We start from the raw sequence: 21,813 nt of genomic DNA, 5'->3' as shown, positions 1-21,813 counted from the left end.
TTTTGTACTCTATACTAATTAAATCATTCAGTGTGTAGATGTTTGTATCTGTTCATAGGTTTAAAATTTGTGGTATGTATGCACATAACATATAGTTAAGAGTTTATTAATTTTCAATACTATACAAAATTCCATGGTATGAATACACCACAATTTATCCATTCTACTATTTATAGGCATTTGGATGGTTTGCAGTTTGGGGCTTTTATGAATATTGCTACTTTCTAAATATTCTATTAATAAATTTGATACACATATGCGTGAATTTCCTAGGACATTTCACGGTTTTATATCCATAGTCAGTGAATTCTTAAGTATTCTTCAGCACTGCAGTCAGTACATTTACTAGGTGTACTTTACTCAAATGAGAGCTATAGTTGTAGATATTACCAAATCCTTCCCTTCTTAGTGTTCTCACTGGGCTTTGCCTGTACCTAAGATTCTTAACATGTATTCTGGTTAAGTATGCATATCCGTGTCTTCTGTTAGTTTGAGTGCTTTTCAGCTTTATTTCACTTGTGTGTCCCAGCACCTGGCACAGTACCTAAAATACAGTAAGCCAGTTGAGTGAATGGTGATAGCCATCACCATTGCCAGTGATTAACACAGCAAGTCCCTTGAGTTTTGCGAACCATTTAGCTAGGGTAAAATCCTTGCTTTAGTCTGACATCTCAGAGTCAAAGGGTCAAAGGGTCAAAGGGTTAGGAATGGGAAGTGATCACTCTGAGAAGCCCAGAACTGAGGGCTCAGAGCTGAACACGCTGTGTGGTTAGAGGGAATTGCTGTGGCTTTACAAGCCTCTTGGAGATTTCATGTGCTAACAGTAATGATTCCAAGGGATAGTCTGGGGGGCAGATATAAATAGCAGAACACAAATGAGGTAATGTGCCACTGCCAAGCTATTGCTGGGGATGTTTATAAAAAGAAAGGCATTCCCTTCTCAGCTCTCAGTGTCAACAGCCTCCTATCCTGAAGACACGCTCACCACCACTGAGAGACTGGGGAAACAGTTTGAGAGCTAGCATCATTTAAACCTCCACAGACAGAAAAGCCAGGTAAACATTTTGACTTATTTACACTCAGACTATGGAAGTGAAGAATTTTCAAGGAAATCCTGATTCAGAGCTTGCTTGGTACATACTGCCTTGTGACAGTTATCTGTCAAGTATTATTTTCCAAATCTTTTTTTTAAAGGGAAGCTTCACACAGGAGTGGCACGTTTGTACTATCTTTTGATATCTTTAGTGAAAGGAACTGCTCCTCAATAAAGATGGGGATCTGGGGCCAAAGGGAAGACTATCTTCTTTCCCCTGTGCTGTTCTTCCCCATTTTCAGATTCCATAATATGGTGATTGGTAGGATTAAAAAAAAGAGATTTCAGTTCAGTTCCAGCCATGTCAACTTTGTTGTAGGTATGTGGAAGGAACTATAAACCGGTCTTTAATTGAATCAGTTAATGGCTCTGGGACAGCTTCAGCCCTTGACGGCCTCTTACCCTCCTGTTTACCTGCTCCTGTCTCATGAACTTTGGGCATTCAGCCAATAGAATTATATAATCTTACTAGAATTGCTTCCTACCCATTTCCTTCTTATTCCTGCCTTCAGAAAGTTATGCAAGACACTTGTTTTATCCTTGGCTTCTCTTAAATGTGAATATTTGGGAGAAGCAGATTGCCTCGGATAACCTTCTGGTTTTTACCACTACTGACCTCCATCCTAGCCAAATGGACATGACTTGGTTTGCAAAGAGGATCAAAGAATGGATGATATGCGTGGATACTAACTCCTGGAGAATTCTTGGAGACTGGGATCTAGGGGACCAATTCAAAACGGTTGTTTTTTAGTTTGTGGTTTCCTATGTATGCTGAGGGGAGATTTAGAGATAGGAAGAAAAAATGACTACCAGTGACTATGGTGGGAGAGACAACATGTCTAAAAGAGAATGGAAATGGACAGATTTAATCTTGAGCAAACTGCTGAAGTTCTCTGAGCTTTGGTGTCCTCATCTGTAGAATGAGGGTGTTAGACCACCAGACAAAGTCTAATGACCCTTCCAGCCATTGGAAATTTATTAATAATCACTTCCTAACCATTATGATACCCATTCTTACCCAGAATGAAAAAATATATATAGTGTGTCATCCTGTTCTACTTCCCTAAACCTTTTCTTTAAGTCTACTAAATTGGAATTTTTTCTTTCTAATTTAGAAGAGAAAAATGAAGGCAGGACATTTTGAAATGGTCACCATGCTACTGGCACCTATGATTCTAATGGACATCTTCCAGGTAATGTTAGGAATGGGAAGCATGTGGTCACTGGAATGGGAACTCTTGATATAAGGTTGCCTGAGGCATTTGTGTGGGTTGATGATAGAAATGAGAACAGAGAGAGTAGGTAAATTAGTTTTTCACAAGTAGATCTTATCTTCTACACACTGATATGTGTTAACTGTAGAAAATTGAAAAATTAAAATTAATCAAAAAGAGGAAAGTAAAAATCATCCACAATCTTCCACCCAGAGGGAAAGACTCAGTCTGTTGGTGTGTATTCTTCTCAGTTTTCTTCTATGTGTTTATGTTTGTAATTTACAAAAATGGATTCACACTATACATAGTATTTTTTTACCTTTTTAAGTTAATATTGTGCTACAGGTGTCTGTCCATGGCATCAGATATTCTAAAAATATGTATTATTCTTTAGATAAGATGACACTGCAATGTTTATCTACATGTTTTCCATTAAACTATATAGCGGCTATTTTCCCACATTCAGTATTCTTTTTTTTTCTGATAGAGAGTTTATGATTTTATTTTTTACAATTGAATCTTTAAACATTCTGTATCATATATATATTTTAAAATTTTATTTATTTTTGGCTGTGTTGGGTCTTCGTTGCTGTGTGCGGGCTTTCTCTAGTTGTGGGGGCTACTCTTCGTTGCGGTGCACGGGCTTCTCAGCACGGTGGCTTCTGTTGTTGCGGAGCATACGCTCTAGGCGCACAGGCTTCAGTAGTTGTGGCACATGGGCTCAGTAGTTGTGGCTCACGGGCTCTAGAACGCGGGCTCAGTAGTTGTGGTGCACGGGCAGTTGCTCCGCGGCATGTGGGATCTTCCCGGACCAGGGCTCGAACCTGTGTCCCCCGCATTAGCAGGCAGGTTCTCAACCACTGCGCCACCAGGGAAGTCCCTATCATATTTTTATGTAAAATATGAGCCAGGTATCTCACCTGATATTGCCCGCCACATTGTTAGCTCTCACATCACTACTGAATGAGTATTCGTCCACTGATTTGAAGTACGTTCTTTAAAATGTGTTAAATTCTTAAAATTTTACCCATTTTTAAATTTAATATTCTGATATATTGTTTATAGAATCACTATATATTCTGTTACCTGGTCTGCAGTGTGACTTTTTAAAAATTCAAGTATAATTCACATATAAAAATATACCATTTTACTTTAAAAAAAATTTTTTTTTTAATTTATTTCGGCTGTGTTGGGTCTTCGTTGCTGCACATGGGCTTTCTGTAGTTGCAGAGAGCGGGGGCTACTCTTTGTTGCCGTGTGCAGGCTTCTCAATGTGGTAGCTTCTCTTGTTGCAGAGCATGGGCTCTAGGCGCACGGGCTTCAGTAGTTGTGGCACACGGGCTCAGTAGTTGTGGCTTGTGGGCTCTAGAGTGCAGTCTCAGTAGTTGTGGCGCATGGGCTTAGTTGCTCTGCGGCATGTGGGATCTTCCTGGCCCAGGGATCGAATCCGTGTCCCCTGCATTGGCAGGTGGATTCTTAACCGCTGCTCCACCAGGGAAGTCCCCCAAATATACCATTTTAAAGTGTACAGTTCAGTGATTTTCATATATTCACTATGCTGTGCAACCATCACCACTATCTCATTATAGGACATTCCCATCATGCCAAAAAAGAAATCCTGTAGCTATAAGCAGTCAGTCCCAATTCCCTCTTCCCTGCATCCCCTGGGATGCACTTTGTCTCTATGGATTTGCATATTCTGGACATTTTATCTGAATGGAATCATACAATATCTGGCCTTTTGTGTGGCTTCTTTTACTTAGCATAACATTTTCAGGGTTCATCCATGTTGCAGTGTATATTAGCACATCCTTCTTTTTTATTGTTTAATAATATTCTATTGTATGGTTATGCCACTTTTTTTTTATCCATTCATTAATTGATGGACATTTGGGTTGGCCCCACTTTTTTGTTCTTATGAATGAATAGTCCTGCCACAAACTTTCATGCAAAGGTTTTTGTTTGTGGGAACATATATTTTCAGTTCTCTTGGGTATATACCCAGGAGTAGAATTGCTGGGTCATGTGACTCTATGTTTAATATTTTGAGGAAGTACCCCAAACTTTTCCACAGTGGCTGCACCATTTTAATTACTTATACAACAGGGTATGAGGGTTCTATTTCTCTACATCCTGGCTGACACTTGCTGTTTTCCTTTTTTTTTGGCTGTGTTGGGTCTTCGTTGCTGCGCGCAGGCTTTCTCTAGTTGCAGTGAGTGGGGGCTACTCTTTGTTGCAGTGCACAGGCTTCTCATTGTGGTGGCTTCTCTTGTTGCGGAGCACGGGCTCTAGGCACGTGAGCTTCGGTAGTTGTGGCACACAAGCTCAGTAGTTGTGATGCACGGGCTTAGTTGTTCCGAAGTATGTGGGATCTTCCCAGACCAGAGGTCGAACCTGTGTCTCGTGTCTCCTGCCTTGGCAGGCGAGTTCTTAACCACTGAGCTGCCAAGGAAGTCCCTATTTTCCTTTTTCTTCCTTATCTTTATAGCCATCCTAATGGGTGTGAGGTGGTATCTCACTGTGGTTTTGATTTGCCTTTTTAATATTCTTCTGCAACATAAATTTGATGTGTTTGTTTTATGAATGTTTCATAATTTGTTTAACCAATTTCTTTTTTTAACCATTTAGGTCATTTTTACATTTTTGTAATAAACCTTTGGTAATTGAATTTCATCCATATAGGATTTTGTTTCAATGGATAACTCAGAGGAAGAAAATATAATCAGTGTGTTCACCTAGCCTTTGTACCTGTTCCTTGTCCATTCAGTTTCCCCTGAATTGTGGTGGCATTTGTGGGCTTTTTCAGTGCTCAAGGTACTCACTATACAGAACACACAATCAGCGGTGGCCTTTGGCCAGAAAGACTTGATGTCTAAAATTAGACATGCAGAGACTAGTTAGAGGCACAGGGGGAAAGACAGGATCATATTGGATCAACCCTTGATATGGTGTGAGGAATGTGGGGTGGTGGTTTCAGGGTGTGATGTCTTATAAGATGTTGAAGTCTTGAACATAAATTAGGCGTTGGCGCCCAAGATGCACTCTGGTACATTCTGTGCTGTGGACAAAAGTGCATTTCTTGGCTAGGAGATGGCAATGATTTGATCTCATGAAGCTCAAATTCCCACTTCAAGAAAGTGACCTACAGACCCAGGAGTTCAGGGTCTCAGTGACTTCCCCAGCAGAATATTCTGTGGCTGGTAATCAAGACCGTTTCTGATGCCAACACAATTCCTACATTCGTAAAACGGTGTTATGAATTGCCTGCCCAGCCTTTCATAAGGGTTGTTATGAGGACAAAATTAAACTCTTTTTTTAAAAAGTGCTACATAAATGTCAGTGATCTTCATCATCAGAAACACAACACTTTGGTTAAGAGAACGGACTCTGGAGCCAGATTGCCTGGGTTCAAATATCAGTTCCAAACAAGTTAATCTCTCTGTGCCTTAGTTTCCTCACCCTTAAAAAAGGAACGAATAATAGTACCTACCTACCTCACAGGGTTACCATGAAGATTAAATGAATTAGTATATATGAACACTTAGTGCTTCACATACAGAAAGCACTCTGGAGAAGTTTGTTAGGCCTTAACGATGAAGTGGGCACAGTGGGTGACTGAGGAGAAATCTAAGAAAATTTCACAAATGAATAGATGGTTTTATATAAGGACTAGGTTGATGGTAGTTGTAGGCAGTAAGATTATAAGTTTGGTCTTGGTCTTAGATTGTTTTGTTTGAAGGGTCTTTGAGCAATTCAAGTGGAGTTATTAAGTAGGCAGTTGCTATACAGATCTTGCACTTACAGGACAGGTCAGAGGTATTTAGATGATAACTGAAACTATGGGTCTTATATAATTGCCTAAGGGTAGAACTGAGAGTTGGAAAATAAGTAGCCTTGAGAAACACCAGCGTTTAATGGCCAACGAAAATATGCTAGATCTGCAAAGGAGTCTAAGAAGAAATGTTTCCTTAGTGAGAGCTACTTGGATGGAGGAATGGGGGTGGGAGAACGGAATGAAGAGGGTTGGGATATGAGTGGAAATGAAACGGAGATGGCAAAGGTGGATGTCTTTTTGAAGAAATTTGACTATGAGGGGAGAAGAGAGATGGTGAGAAGGAGATAGTGTGGGATATGGAACCAAGTTATGTTCTGCTTGCTTAAGTTGGTTCCCTGCACCGCCTCTTCCTTTCCACACACACACTCACACGCTTTAAGAATCATTCACATGGAGCCTGCAACTTTAAGAGATCCTGGCTAAGTGTTTCTATAAAGTCTCCAACTGAGGTTGCAACTATATACTCTATACTTGCATATAGTTGTATATGGTCTATAGCAGCTATAGCAACCATATACTCTATACAAGTATAGAGCAGTGGAAAGACACAATGATATGGAGGGCATTACCCTTTTACTTGTAGAAACCCTTAGATGGTGTCTCTGGGCAGATGTGCTCATCCTGTGTTTTGATCCATAGGCCTGAGCACAGGGTTCTTACTTAGTTCACTTGAACTAAATATTTTGCCAGTTGCTATGCTAGGTGCTTGGAATTCAGAAGATAACTGTGATACATATCGTGCCCTTGAGGAACTTACAGTATAATACAGTCCGCCCTCCATATCCATCCATGCATGACCCCGCGGGTAGAGAGGGCCCATTGTACTCATTGTACTGCACCTTTTTTTTTTTTTTTTGGCTGCATCCCATGGTATGCAGGATCTTAGTTCCCCGACCAGGGTTCAAACCAGCACCCCCGGTTTGTGCTAGCGCGGAGCCTTAACCACTGGACCGCCGGGGAAGGCTGTACTATGCCAGTTTTATAAGGAACTTGAGCATTTGTGGATTTTGGTGTTTGCGGGGGCTCCTGGGACCAATCCCCCATGGATACTGAGGGAAGACTGTACATATATTCCTATTATGAAATGACAAGAATAATCACAGCTCGTTGAAGGCTTGGTATGTGCCTCGGGGCTAAGGCATGGGGCTAAGGACTTTGCCTGTATTCATTACATCACGTAATCCTCACGACAATCCTACAATTAAGATATTATTTCCTCACGTTATCCCCATTTTTTTAGATGAAAAAAATTGAAGCTCAGAAATGTCAAGTAACTTTCCCATAAGTAATTAGTACCCAGTTAGTAACAGAAATGGAGTTTGAACCCAGATCTATCTGATTCAAAGCTAGTAGTGTTCGTGACACCACACTGCCCTGCTTCTTACGTTATGTGTGTCATTGAAAGATGCTTAGTCCTTTTCCAGTTACTTGTAACGGAAAGACGATTCAAACTAGCTCAGATAAATAGGGAATTTACTGATTCTTATGACTGAAGCAACATACCGTTTCCAGGTAAAGCTAGACTCAGGCCTTAAGTAATGTTATCAGGCCCTCTTCTCTCTCTTCACCTCTCAGCTCTGCAGACCTTCCTTTGTTGGCTTTATTTGTAGACAGGATTCTCCGTGGGACTAAATGGATAACTATTGGCTGCCACAAGCCAATATTATCCTTAGAGCTTATGGTTATAGGGAAAGAAAGCCTTATGTTTTGCTGGGAGTGCTCTGGTCTTTAAGCCTGCATCGTTGCTTATCATAGGGGCTGAAGATGCAGAATCAGTCCTAGCTGAACCACACAGACCAGGGGGAGGGGGCATCCTCAGAGCAAAAGGGGTAATGTTTGCCTTTATATATTTATCCTTCATGTAAAGCGTTTCACACAAGATATTTCAAATTCACTCAACAGTCTTGAGTGGTTGAGGAAATTAGCTAAGAATATTGTTCAAAGCCAGGACTGCCACCCACTTTCTTCAGTTTCACCCTCATTGTTCTTTCCTCTGTACCACAGGGTTCAAACGAATGAGTTGTAGGCATGGTCATTTACTCTTTCATACAAATATGTGAGAAAAGTTATCATTAGCAGTGGAAGATACTTCCTACGTAAAAAACATACCCAAAGTTGATTGTAAGCAAGGGAGAGAGTCTGGGCATGAGGGGGTGGATGCGATAAACTGAGAGAAATGATGTACACCGAATACCTTTATTTCAAGAATATTAATGTCCTTTTCCTTTGAAGGTACAAGCTGAAATGTTAGATATGGCAGACAATGCATTTGATGACGAATACCTGAAATGCACTGACAGGATGGAACTCAAATATGTTCCCCAGCTGCTCAAGGAGGAAAAAGCAAGCCTCCAGCTCTTGGAAGATGTGTGGGAAAATGCAGAAGCCAAGTGGGAAGCTCGGAAGACTCAGCTCTTTCTCCCTATGGGTTTTAAGGATAACCATGGAATAGCCCTGATGGCATATGTTTCTGAAGCTCAAGAGCAAACTTCCTTTTACCATCTGTTCAATGAAGCTGGGAGAATGGCTGGCCAGTCTCGAAAAGATTATGTCTATGGCTTCCAGTTCAAAGCTTTTCATTTTTACCTGACGAAAGCTCTGCAGTTGCTGAGAAGACCTTGTGAGAACAGTTACAAAAACGTGGTGTATAGCGTAAGGCAGACTACTTTATTTACATTTGGAGGACTAAACCAAGTCCGATTTGGCCATTTCACCTTGGCATATTCAACCAAACCTCAAGTTGCTAATGACCAAGACGTTCTGTTAACCATCAACACGTGCTTTGGAATTGCCGTTGAAAAGTTTTTTGATAAAGAAAGTGAAAGAATTATTTTAATACCCCTGAATGAGGTTTTTCATGTGTCACAGGATGGGACTGGCAATAACCTTATCCTTCAAAGCACAAACAAGACCTGCAGCCATTATGAGTGTGCATTTCTAGGTGGTAAGTGTCTCTGTTCTGTCTGTGCATGTCTGGGAAAGAAGGAGTGAGACTCTTAGGCCCAGGGAGAGGTCAGGAAGAAAATTGGGAGGTTTTAAAAGGAGACAAGACATTGGTGGTCTCTCATCTAGCTCTTTTCATACTGTTAGTTTCTTTTTTCATAATTTAATTGTATCAAAATAATACATTTACGGTATTATTGAAAGTTAAAAAACCAAAATACTAACATAAGGTAATGGTTCTCAGCTAACAGTTTTGCCCACTAGGGTCAGTTGACCGTAGCTGGAAACATTTTTAATTGTCACGACCATCTTTAGTTGCTGCTAGCATCTAGTGGGTATAGGCCAAGGAACAAAACCTGCCTGGTGGCTGTCATTCAATTGGAAGTCTGGAGGTGGGCTGTCCAGAGTTGGTACAGGGGCTCGACTACGTCATTAGTAACTCAGACTCTTTGTCCTCCACCAATTTGAGCATGTTGGTTTGTTGATTCATGTTTTCAGTGTGACTGTTGGCAGCTGTAGGCGGCAATCCATGTTCAAGACAAAAAGAAAGGATAGGAGGATGGCAGCCAAATCTGCCTGTTTAATCAGGAGGGTAAAAGCTTTCCGAGAAATTCCGAGTAGACTTCTGATTGCATATCATCGACCAGAACAGCTACTTGATCGTCTGTAACTACAAGAAAATCTTGCAAAGAGGGTAATTAGCTATTCCAGACTCTGTCGTGTAGGGAGGCAGGGGAGAAGGGAATTAGAAGAATCTGATCACCACCACCCTCCTCAACATTTGTGCCTTTCCCCTTCCCATTCTCCCAGTGTAGTAAAGACTGGTACCGTTTTGTTTTGAAGTACTACTTTTACCTCAGAGTTATTAGTTGTATGATTTTCTGTTTCCTTAGCTTTTTATATCCCATCAATAATTCACCCCCTGAATCCTTAGAAATATAAATCTCCTCTTAATACATTTAGGTATATCAGATACTCTCTCTTTTTTTTTCTGGATATACTCCTGGATTCCATCATCTTGCTTTATGAAAATATCCTGAAATCTCTCCTCACTACTATTCTGAGACTTTCTTTTGCTTCTCCCCTATGAGGAATCCCTTATATCTTGGATTTCCTTCTCTTTCTTGAATTACTCCTTTGTTTGGAAGGGGTAGGGATTCTTCAGAAGTTTTCTGAGAAAAGAGATATTGAGGCAAATTTTCTGAGACTTTGTATACCTGAAAAATCTATCTTTGAGACCTTGAATAATAGTTTGTAGATTTGTATTTTTGTCTTGGAAATTATTTTCCTTGGAATTTTGGAGATGTTCCTTCATTGTCTTTTAGTTTCTGATGCTGCTGTTAAAAAGTGTGAAGCCATTCTAATTGCTAAAACTTTGAATGAGACTTGTTTTGCCCTCTGGGAGGTTTTAGGATATTTATCGCCAGTGTTCTGAAATTTTATGGTATTGTGCTTTGGGGTATATGAGTAAAGGGTTAACAAAACCCTTTCTCCTTCCTCTTATGAAAATGGCCTCTTGTTGATCTTCTTCTAGCACTATTTCTCTGTAATCTCCTAAAGGTGGAATGACAACTGTATAACCATACAACACTCCCTAACGGTAAACATAACCGTTGACCGTTACAGTGCCTCTGAGCTGCGGGGTTGTGAATGAAGTATAAATACCTGGAGGGAAGCCATAGCTTTGGGCATTTCTGAATGTGGTGTGACATACTGAGGTATTCTTCTTGCTGAGTCCTGGAGTACTCATGGCGTGATTGATATAAGAGATGTTGTCTTCTGTGTGTGGCATGAGGCTACTAAGCTAGGATAGTTCTTGCACCCACCTGTGTAACCTTGTTTTCCTGTATTTGAGATTCTGGGGAGTGAAGGACAGCCCTGGACTGCTGTGAGGACTTGCATTGAAGGTGTATCACTGATGCTACCCTTTAATAGGTATGCTGTGTTCCCTGCCTTTCATGCTTCTGCAAAACTGAGTAAACTGGTGAGGGGATGCCTTTTGGGGTCTTATGAGTATGATTGTCTAGGTGAACCCCAAACTATAGCTGCTGGTCAAACAGAGCGAGTATTGAAGTAGGGCCTTGGAAGTGGGATAGACTTTTAGACCTTGACTCAAATGTGCCAGTGCATTATGAGATAAAAAAGAACAGGTAGGGAAGTGCTGATGAGATTATACCTGTGAGATGGAGTGGGGAGGGGAGCTGGTCCACTTTTGATTTAATGGCAGAAGCTATGTGGCCATTGAGATCCCTGGGGCACAAAATTTAAGGACGTCTTCATGCTTAGGGTCATATACTTGCACAACCTGCGCCTGCGTGATCCTAAGAGCAAGTGCCTCCTTAAATTTTGCGCTCTAAACACCTCATTTGCCTCACCTTAGTCCTGGCCCTGAGTTGGAAGTTAGACCAACTGTTCTCCTTGAGGGGGCAGATGAAGACTGAAGCGAGCAAGTTTATGTTGAGAGGAAGAGTGCCCATTTCCCTCGCCCAGCCATACACTGGACCTGACCAAAACCGAAGCCAGTTGGAGCCAGTTCATACCAGCTTACGGTAGCTGACTGTGGGCATATATCTCTTGGCAATTCCTCATACATCACGATGGCTTGAAATTGGCCGTGGATGAGAGTTATACCATGGACATCAGCAAACCCTACAAGTCAGAACCCCCGTTCTCCACCCCAGAACCTGTCCAATTTTACCAGCACATTATAGCCAGAAACCCAGTTGCAGCCGGGCTGACAAAATGATACCACTTTTGGTGCTTCTAATGCACTCAGCCAAATGCTATTTCTGGAGCCATTGGTTCTGCAGAAACCCTGGCTACGGTAGCTGCAGTAGGCCAGATCAGTCACTCGTGTCTGGTTGATGAACAGAGGTGGGCAGTGGAGCCCACAGAGTTCACGTTTGTGAGTAGCATTACGATAAACAAAAGGGGTGGAGCCGCTGGGTTGATTCAGAATAAGCCAAGTCTCAGACCTACATGGGGAAGTGTGTTATGAGCCCAGTGTGAGGAGAGGGGAGGAGAGTGGGCAAACTTCTGCGGGCCTGCCCAGAAAGGCAGGCAGAGGCTACACAGCAGGTTAATGTTCAAACCAGCCACAAGGGAAAACCTCCGTGGGGGCTCACCTGTGCTATTTGTTTGGAGAGCTCTGGCAAAGTCAGGCCCCTGCACTTGATTGTGTTGCTTTACCTCTAAGCTGGAGTCTGACCAGTGTCCTCTGCTGCCATCTGGAGGTAACTAATGGGAACTCAGGATCAAAAACACCCTGAAGGGATCATTAAAAGCTAGGCTGTTTGAAACACTATGAAGGATAATAACCAGGGGTTTTCAAAGCTCAAGCCAGGAGGATATAATCAGAACCTTGTTCCACTGTGACTGACTATACCTCTGGATGTAAAAAGGCAGCATTTATGAAAGTGATTAAAAAATTATACTGTGCTAAATTTGGTGTGCTAACGCAGTCCTGTGCTGTTACTTTAAACTTGCTTGTGATTTTCAAGATAAAAATGTATGTGGGCCTTACCAGCTAAAGCAAATAGTTCAGCTGGTTAGGAAGTGGAGAGGATAATTCCTGGTGGTCAAAGATACTCGTATTAATCCAAGATAACGGGAGTAAGTAAATGGTAACAAAACCCTTGATCTGTCCTAATGGGAAAATTACCGCAGGTTAACCTTCTTTTATACTGTTTTTCTAGAAAACTTGATAAAAGTAGAATGTCAGCTGTGTAATCAGGCTACATTCCTCATCGTTTAAAATGACCCCATCTGAAAACTGCACTTGGATTGGGAGGACTATAGATGAATTATAAATACCTGGTAGGAAGCCATAGCTTTGAGATTTCATGCACCTTACAGTGTAGATATAATATGATTTATTGGAAGAAAACTTATAAGCAGAGAAATAGTAGAGTATACCTCATCCCCTGAACTCTCATTATTTTACTGAACAGGCTGGTCATAGATCATCTGATATTTTGGACAGTATTTCCTTAGAGAGGGACCAGACGGTATATATGTAAATATATTTTACATATTAATAGAGTCATGGGGGCAGGGAATATCAGTGTTCCCTGACTGCAGAAGTAATCTTGTTAGAAAGGAAGAGCCCCTGAACTCCAGTGGCTGGTGTCAGTCTGTTTTGTTGAGCTTACTCAGACCTGTTGAGGCAACCCTCTGCTAAGCCATCAAAAGGGGGAAAGAAGATGAACCTACAGAGCTATCCAGATTTATTTTTTATAAATCCACCCCTAGCACTTGAGGGTTCATCAAATATAAGTACCTTCATTCGTTCTGATGGACACTCTTTTAGCCTTCCTTGGGAGTAGCGAAGTTTCTGTGTTGTTGTCTGGGATTGGGGATTCAACAAGATTCCGTATAGATAAACCAGATAGGAAGATAGATATCACATATCTATCACCTCGAGAAATTCACATTATGAATCAATGCCTAGAACATTTGGAAGGCTGTTCAGACTGTTTATTCCATATTTATAGGAAAAGGGAGAACTTTTCCTATAAAGGGAGAACTCTTCATTACCAACCCCCTCCAGACTTTCACCCACCAGACTTGTTCATGCTGACTGTATCAGTCAAGGTTTCCAACCAGAGAAACAGAATCAGTTGTAAGGAATTGGCTTACATTATTGTATGGGCTAGCAAGACAAGTCTGAAATCCATAGGTCAGGCTGTCAGGAAGGGCAGGCTGGAATTCTTGGGTATGAACTGAAGCTCTGCCCACAGGCAGAATTTCTTCTTTTGGGAAGCCTAAGTGCTTAAGGCCTTTCTATTCATTGTGTCAGGCCCACCAGATTATCTTGGCTAATCTCCCTTATATAAAGGTAACTGATTATAGATTTTAATCCCATCTACAAAATACCTTCAAGGCAACAACTTAGATTAATGTTTGATTGAATAACTAGGGACTGTATCCTAGACAAGTTGATACATAAAACTGACCCTCACACCTGTATTAGTTATCCATCACTGCATAACAAATTACTCCAAAATTTAGTGGCTAAAAACAACATTTATTGTCTCATAGTTGCTGTGTCAGGAATCTGGGTTCAGTGTACCTGGGTCTTTTGACTCGGGATCTCTCACAAGGCTGCAGTCATCATAATACTTGACTGGGAAAGATGTACTTCCCAGCTCACTCACATGGTTGATGGCAGGATTCAGTTCCTAGTGGGTTGTTGACTAAGGCCTTATTTCTTCATGAGCTGTTGGCTGGAGGCCTCCCTTGTTCCTAACTACATAGGCCTCTCCATAGACTGTCACAGCATGGCAGCTGTCTTTTCAGGTGTGAAGTCTTACAGGTAAGGCCCCCATTGAGCCAATAGTTTGGATAAAGTAGTAGGTGAGGCTTTGTTCTGTCTAATGCAGAAGTTCTCAGACTTTCTTGGTTCATGGTGTCCTTAGTGTTGTCATAATTTTTTCAGAGTGTCCCTAGGCTAAAATAAATGCCTAAAAATTCCATTTATTAAGTAAACTCAAACAACTCAATAAATATTTATGTCCTAATATCTTAGTAGCTGTTTTTTAAGAAGTAATATATATAAAAAGTTTTAAGAACTATTATTTCATTTTTAACCACAGTGACTTGCTAATGGGATGTATGTGCCTATTGGACACTGACTGCACAGCTTCTCAAACCTTGGTGTCAGATTAGATACCACCTTATTTCCTGATCCACATTGATTTTTCACATATACTTGCTTTTTTTCACAACAATTGCTAAAAACCCAGCTTTGCAAATATGTGATGTTATCGAATAGAATGTAACATAACTTTGAAACTGTGTTCTAACTAAAGCTAGTAGTTCATGCAGGGTCTGAAAGATATCAACTCGGGCTGTGTTTGTCTTGAAATTTTAAAATATCCCTTGGTACCCCTGTGAATTTGCTAGAGCGTGCAGGGACACCTCTACCACTGTTTGGAAACTGCAGGTCTAATGGATGGGCAGCCATTTATTTGCGGAAGTGGCTAAGGCTTTAGGAGCCAGGTTTGGCCCTTAACTGGAGGTAAAATTTCCATGTGACAATGGAACTTTTGGGAGTTTGTCCTACTTCATGGGAATTTAGTTCAAAGAGAACCCATGGCACAATAAGATATTAGGTTGGAGAATCATGACTTTTTTTTTTTTTTGCGGTACGCGGGCCTCTCACTGCTGTGGCCTCTCCCGTTGCGGAGCACAGGCTCCGGACGCACAGACTCAGCGGCCATGGCTCACGGGCCCAGCCGCTCCGCGGCATGTGGGATCTTCCCTGACTGGGGCACGAACCCGTGTCCCCTGCATCGGCAGGTGGACTCTCAACCACTGCGCCACCAGGGAAGCCCCCTGACTTTTCTTTTAGTGAGACAGTCTGTCTCATTAGGCCCAGTAACAGGCTAGCAGTAGCAGGGCCTACAAAGGGAGGAGTCCTTGTGTCCAAAAGTGCAGGGGCCAACAAATACTGCTGTAGTCTTGTTGCCAAAAATTCCAATCAGCTATGAGTTTGGTCACAGACATCTGTAATTTCTTGAGATCTGAAGGAGATAGGAACTCCTGGGAGGGCTTTATTTACTGTTGTCTGAACTGCTTCCAAGGCTTCTTACTGTAGAGCTCCCTGTTAAAATAACAACTTAAAAGGTTTTCCAGTGTGGCTAGTAGGAATAGTCACTATTCTTCATCCTTTGAGTTCTTTCCCTGGCCTTGGGTAGTTTCCTTAGACAAGTATAAACTGATCAGTACTTTGTTGAGTACTGGAAACCCTTTGAAGATCTCTGGGTTTCTCTTTGCAGCTCCTTTCTCTTTAGTACTCTGTAAAAACCAAACTATCCTGGTATTTTTCGTTGTGGAAAAAGTTTAAACTGCTTAATAGTTATAATACCATGTGAGTTTTCTGTTTGTTCTTGAGTTATTTTTGATAAGTTACATTTTTCTAGGAATTGTCCATTTGTTTTATATTTCAAATTTATTGGCATAAAGCTAGTCACAGTAATCTCATGTCTTTTTACACCTGCTGAATCCATGGTTATATTCCCTTTTTCAATCCCTCTATATATTTGTGTCTTCTCCCGTTTATTTCTGGATCAATCTCTTACCCATTTTTAACCCTCCTCCTTTTTTTTTATTGAAGTATAGTTGATTTACAATATTGTGTTAGGTTCAGGTGTACAGCAAAGTGATTCAGTTATGTATATATATTTTTTCAGATTATTTTCCATTATAGGTTATACAGGATATAGTTCCTCATGTCATACAGTAAATCCTTATTGCTAATTATTTTATATATAGTAGTTTGTATCTGTTAATCGCATATTCCTAATTTATCCCTACCCCCTCCTCCCTTTCCCCTTTGGTAACCATAAGTTTGTTTTCTGTGTCTATGAATCTGTTTGTTTTGTATATAGATTCATTTGTATTATTTTTTAGTTTCTACATATAAGAGATATTATATAATATTTGTATTTCTCTGTTTGACTTACTTCACTTAGTATGATGTTCTCTAGGTCCATCCATGTTGTCGCAAATGACAACATTTCATTCTTTTTTATGGCTGAGTATATTCCATTGTGTTTATACATATACATACACAATGGAATATTATATATATAATATATTATAATGCATATATGTGGTATATAGATATATATACCACATCTTCTTAAGCCAGTCATCTATTGATGGGCAGTTAGGTTGTTTCCATGTCTTGGCTATTCTAAGTAGTGCTGCTATGAACATTGAGGTGCATGTATCTTTTTGAATTAGGTTTTTCATCTTTTCTGGATATATGCTCAGGAGTGGGATTGCTGGATCATATGGTAGCTCTATTTTTAGTTTCTTAAGGAACCTCCATGCTGTTTTCCATAGTGGCTGCACCAATTTACATTCCCACCAGCAGTGTAGGAGGGTTTCCTTTTCTCTACACTCTCTCCAGCATTTATTGTTTTCAGACTTTTTGATGATAGACATTCTGATAGGTGTGAGGTGATACCTCATTGTAGTTTTGATTTATTTGTCTCTAATAATTATGATATTGAGCATCTTTTCATGTGCCTGTTGGCCATCTGTATGTCTTCTTTGGAAAAATATCTATTCAAGTTTTCTTTCTATTTTTTGTTTGGATTGTTTGGTTTTTTGCTGTTGAGTTGTATGAGCTGTTTGTATATTTTGGATATTAACTCCTGTCAGTTGCATTCCATAGGTTATCTTTTTTTGTTGTTGATTGTTTCCTTTGCTGTGCAAAAGCTTTTATGTTTGTTTAGGTCCCATTTGCTTCTTTTTGCTTTAATTTTTTTCTTTTTTTTTTGCCTTGGGAGACTGATCTAAGAAAATACTGCTACAATTTATGTCAGAGAATGTTTTGCCTGTGTTCTCTTCTAGGAATTTTAGTCTTATATTTAGGTCTTTAAACCATTTGAGTTTATTTTTGTATATGCTGTGGCAGAGTGTTCTAATTTCATTGATTTTTATGTAGCTATCGAGCTTTCCCAACACCTCTTGTTGAAGAGACTGTCTTTTCTCCATTGTATGTTCTTGCCTCCTTTGTTGTAGATTAATTGACTATAGATGTGTTGGTTTATTTCTGGACTCTCTGTTCTGTTCCATTGATCTATTTGTTTTTGTGCCAATTCCACGCTATTTTGATTACTGTAGCTTTGTAGTATTGTCTGAAATCTTGGGAGGGTTATGCCTCCAGCTTTATTCTTTTTCCTCAGGATTGCTTTGGCAATTCTGGGTCTTCCATGGTTCCATATAAATTTTAGGATTATTAGTTCTAGTATTGTGAAAATGGAATGGATATTTTGATAGGGATTACATTAACCTGTAGATTGCTTCGGGTAGTATGACCATTTTAATAATATTAATTTTTCTAATCCAAGAGCATGGGATACCTTTCCATTTCTTTAAATCATCTTCAGTCTCTTTATCAGTGTTTTATAGTTTTCAATGGATAGGTCTTTCACCTCCTGGCTTAAAAGTTTTTTCCAATTTTTTTTGACATGATTTTAAATGGGATTTTTTTTTCTTTTACTTTCTGATAATTCATTGTTAGTGTAAAGAAATACAACAGATTTCTGTATATCGATCTTATATCCTGCTACCTTGCTGAGTTCATTTATTAGTTCTAATAGTTTTTGTGTGGAGTCTTTAGAGTTCTCTATATAGAGTATCATGTCATCTGCAAATAGTGACAGTTTTACCTCTTCCCTTCAAATTTGGATACCTTTTGTTTTTCTTGTCTGATTGCTGTGGCTAGGATTTCTAATACTGTGTTGAATAGAAGTGGTGAGGGTGAGCATCCTTGTCTTATTTCTGAATTTAGCAGGAAGGCTTTCAGCTTTTTCTGTTGAGTATGATGTTGGCTGTGGGTTTGTTGTAAATGGCTTTTATTGTGTTGAGTTATGTTCCCTCTATACCCACTTTGGTGAGAGTTTTTATCTTGAATCGATGTTGAATTTTATCAAATGCTTTTTCTGTGTCTATTGAGATGGTCATGTGGTTTTGTCTTTTCTTTTGTTGACGTGGTGTATCGTATTGATTGATTTACTTATTTGAACCATCCTTGTGACCCTGGAATGAATCCAACTTAAACATTCTGCATGACACTTTTTAGGTATTGTTAGATTAGGTTTGCTAATATTTTGTTGAGGATTTTTGATCTATATTCATCAAAGATATTGGCCTGTAATTTTCATGTTTTGTAGTGCTTTTGTCTGGTTTTGGTATCAGGGTGATGGTGGCTTCATAAGAATTTGGGACCGTTCCCTCCTCTTCAGTCTCTTGGAATAGTTTGAGAAGGATAGGTATAAGTTGTTCTTTATATGTCTGGTAGAATTCCCCATTGAAGCCATCCATTCCTAGACTTTTGTTTGCAGGGAATTTTTAAATTATGGATTTTATTTCACTTCTAATGATTGGTTTGTTCAAATTATCTGTTTCTTTTTGACTCAATTTTGGCAGGCTATATGTTTCTAGAAACTTTTCCATTTCTTCTAAGTTGTCCAATTTGTTGGCATATAACTGTTCATAGTATTCTCTTCTGATTTTTTGTATTTCTGCACTATTGGTTGTTATTTCTCCTCTTTCATTTATTTTGTTTATTTGGGTCCTCTTTCTTTTCTTCTTGGTGAGCCTGGCTAGAGGTTTGTCAATTTTGTTTATCTTTTAAAAAAACCAACTCTTGGTTTTATTGATCTTTTCTATTGTTTTTTATCTCTATTTTTATTTAGTTCCTCTCTGATCTTTATTATTTCCTTCCTTCTGCTGACTTTGGGTTTTGTTTGGTCTTTTTCTAATTCTTTTAGGTGACAGTTTGTTTATTTGAGACTTGTTTCTTAAGGAAGGCCTGTATTGCTGTTACCTTCTCTCTTAGAACTGCTTTTGCTATATCCCATAGATTTTGTAAGGCTGTATTTTCATTGTCATTTATTTCAAGGTGTTCTCTGATTTCCTCTTTGAATTCATCATCAACCCATTGTTTTTTTTAGTAGCATGTTGTTTAGTCTCCATGTGATTTGTTTCTACCTTTTTTTTCTTTTCGTGGTTGATTTCTAGTTTCATACTGTGGTGGTCAGAAAAGATGCTTGAAATAATTTCTATCCTCTTAAAATTGTTGAGGCTTGTTTTGTGTCCTAGTATGTGGTCTGTTCTAGAGAATGGTCCATGCACCCTTGAAAAGAATGTGCATTCTGGGTTTTTTGGATGTAATGTCCTGTAGATATCAATTAAATCCAACCGGTCTATTGTGTCATTTAGAATCTTTGTTGCCTTGTTAATTTCACCTGGAATATCTGTCTGTTGACGTCGGTAGAGTGTTAAAGTCTCTTACTATTACTGTATTCCTGTCAGTTTCTCCTTCTATGTCTGTTCGTATTTGTTTTATATATCTAGGTGCTTCTATACTGGGTGAATATGTTAATGAGTGTAATATCCTCTTCTTGTATTGATCCCTTTATCATTATATAGTGTCCTTCTTTGCTTTTCCTTATGGACTTTGTTTTAGTCTGTATTGTCTGATATGGATATTGCTACCCCCACTTTCTTGTTGTTTTCATTTGCATGAAATACCTTTTTCCATCCCCTCACTTTCAATCTACGTATGTCTTTTGTCCTAAAGTGAGTCTCTTGTAAGCAGCATGTTGTAGGTTCTTTTTCTTTTTTTAATCTGCCATTCTGTGTCTTTTGATTGGAGCATTTAGTCCATTGACATTTAAAGTAATTATTGACAAATATATGTTTATTGCCATTTTAAACCTTGTTTTCAAGGTGATTTTGTAGTTCTTCCTTGTTCATTTCTTCTTTTTGTTTTTCTTTTTGTGGTTTTCTTTTGTATTATGCTTGAATTGCTTTCTTTTTGTTTTTGGTGAATCTATCATATGGTTTTGACTTGTGGTTACCCTTGTTTTCAAGTATGTTAACCCATAACTACTTGCTTTAGACTGGTAGTCATATAAGTTCAAACACATTCTAAAAGATCTACAATTTTAATCCCCTCCCCCATATTTCATGATTTTGATGTCCTGATTTACATCTTAATGTTTATGTTTTTGCTGTTAATTGTAGTTATAAACACTTTTTCAAAAATTTTCTGATCTTTTTAGATCTGTGTACTGGCTTATTTAAGTGGTCTTCAATCCTTTTATACATTTGCCATTCCTATTGTGACTTTCCCTTTCTTATAGATTCTTGATTCTTTTCTATTTAAAGAAGACCTTTCAATATTTCTTTTAGGTTAGGTTTAGTATTGCTGTATTCTTTCAGTTTTTGCTTGTCTGAGACATCCTTTATCTCTTCTTCTAGCCTAAAGGATAGTCTTGCTGGGTAGAGTATCCTAGGTTGCAGATTTTTCCCTTTCATGACTTTGTTTGACAGTGTTTCTGCAGAGAAATTAGCTAAGAGCTTTATGGGGGTTCCTTTGTAACTGACTCTGTTTCTCTTTTGCTGCCTTTAGATTCCTCTCTTTATCTTGAACTTTTCCCATTTTAATTATAATATATCTTGGTGTTGATCTGTTTAGGTTCATCTTATTTGGGACCCTCTATGCTTCCTGTACCTAGATATCTGTTTCCTTCTTTAGGTTTGGGAAGGTTTCAGCCATAATTTCTTCAAATATATATATATATTTTTTGGCCTTGCCATGCAGCTTGTGGGACCTTAAGTTTGGCACGTTTTATATCATCCCATAGACCTCGTATATTGCTTTCATTTTTTTTTTTTCATTTGTCTTTCTGTCTTTTGTTTTGATTGGGTGATTTCCATTATTCTATCTTCCAGATCACTTATTCGTTCTTCTACATTATTTAGTATGCTATTCATTGCTTCTAGATTGGTTTCTATCTTGGTAATTGAGTTGTTTTTGATTGGCTCCTCTATATAGTTTCTAACTCCTTGTTATAGTGATTCTGCATTTCTATCAATAATCGTTCTTAATTCATTTAGCATTTTTACTACCTCCTTTTTGAACTCAGGGTCAAGCAGAGTGGAGAGGTCTGTTTCATTGTTTGTTCTTTCAGAGGATTTCTCTCGTTTTTTAATTTATTTAAAAATTTTTATAACTTTAAAAAAATTATTTATTTAATTTATTTATTGTTGGCTTCATTGGGTCTTCATTGCTGCACGCAGGCTTTCTCTAGTTGCAGTGAGCAGGGCCTACTCTTTGTTGCAGTGTGTGGGCTTCTCATTGTGGTGGCTTCTCTTGTTGCTGAGCATGGGCTCTAGGTGCGTGGGCTTCAGTAGTAGTGGCG

At 39.2% G+C, this 21,813-nt stretch overlaps 1 protein-coding gene across 1 annotated transcript in view; it reads left to right on the top strand.

Annotated features, from left to right (window-relative positions):
• Positions 1–2,217: 2,217 nt before the first annotated feature.
• The window catches only part of ART3 (ADP-ribosyltransferase 3 (inactive)), a 35,473-nt gene continuing 15,877 nt past the window's right edge, over positions 2,218–21,813 (top strand). The window contains exons 1-2 of the mRNA XM_065877739.1: positions 2,218–2,286; positions 8,375–9,086. Of these exons, the coding sequence (XP_065733811.1) occupies positions 2,218–2,286; positions 8,375–9,086 (781 nt within the window). The remainder of the gene's footprint in view (positions 2,287–8,374; positions 9,087–21,813) is intronic.

This window comes from Phocoena phocoena, chromosome 5, assembly GCF_963924675.1.
Source record: "Phocoena phocoena chromosome 5, mPhoPho1.1, whole genome shotgun sequence".
In the NCBI taxonomy this organism is placed as follows: Eukaryota; Metazoa; Chordata; class Mammalia; order Artiodactyla; family Phocoenidae; genus Phocoena; species Phocoena phocoena.
The sequence above is the reverse complement of the archived record's forward strand: the minus strand, read 5'-3'. Positions and strand labels throughout refer to the sequence as shown.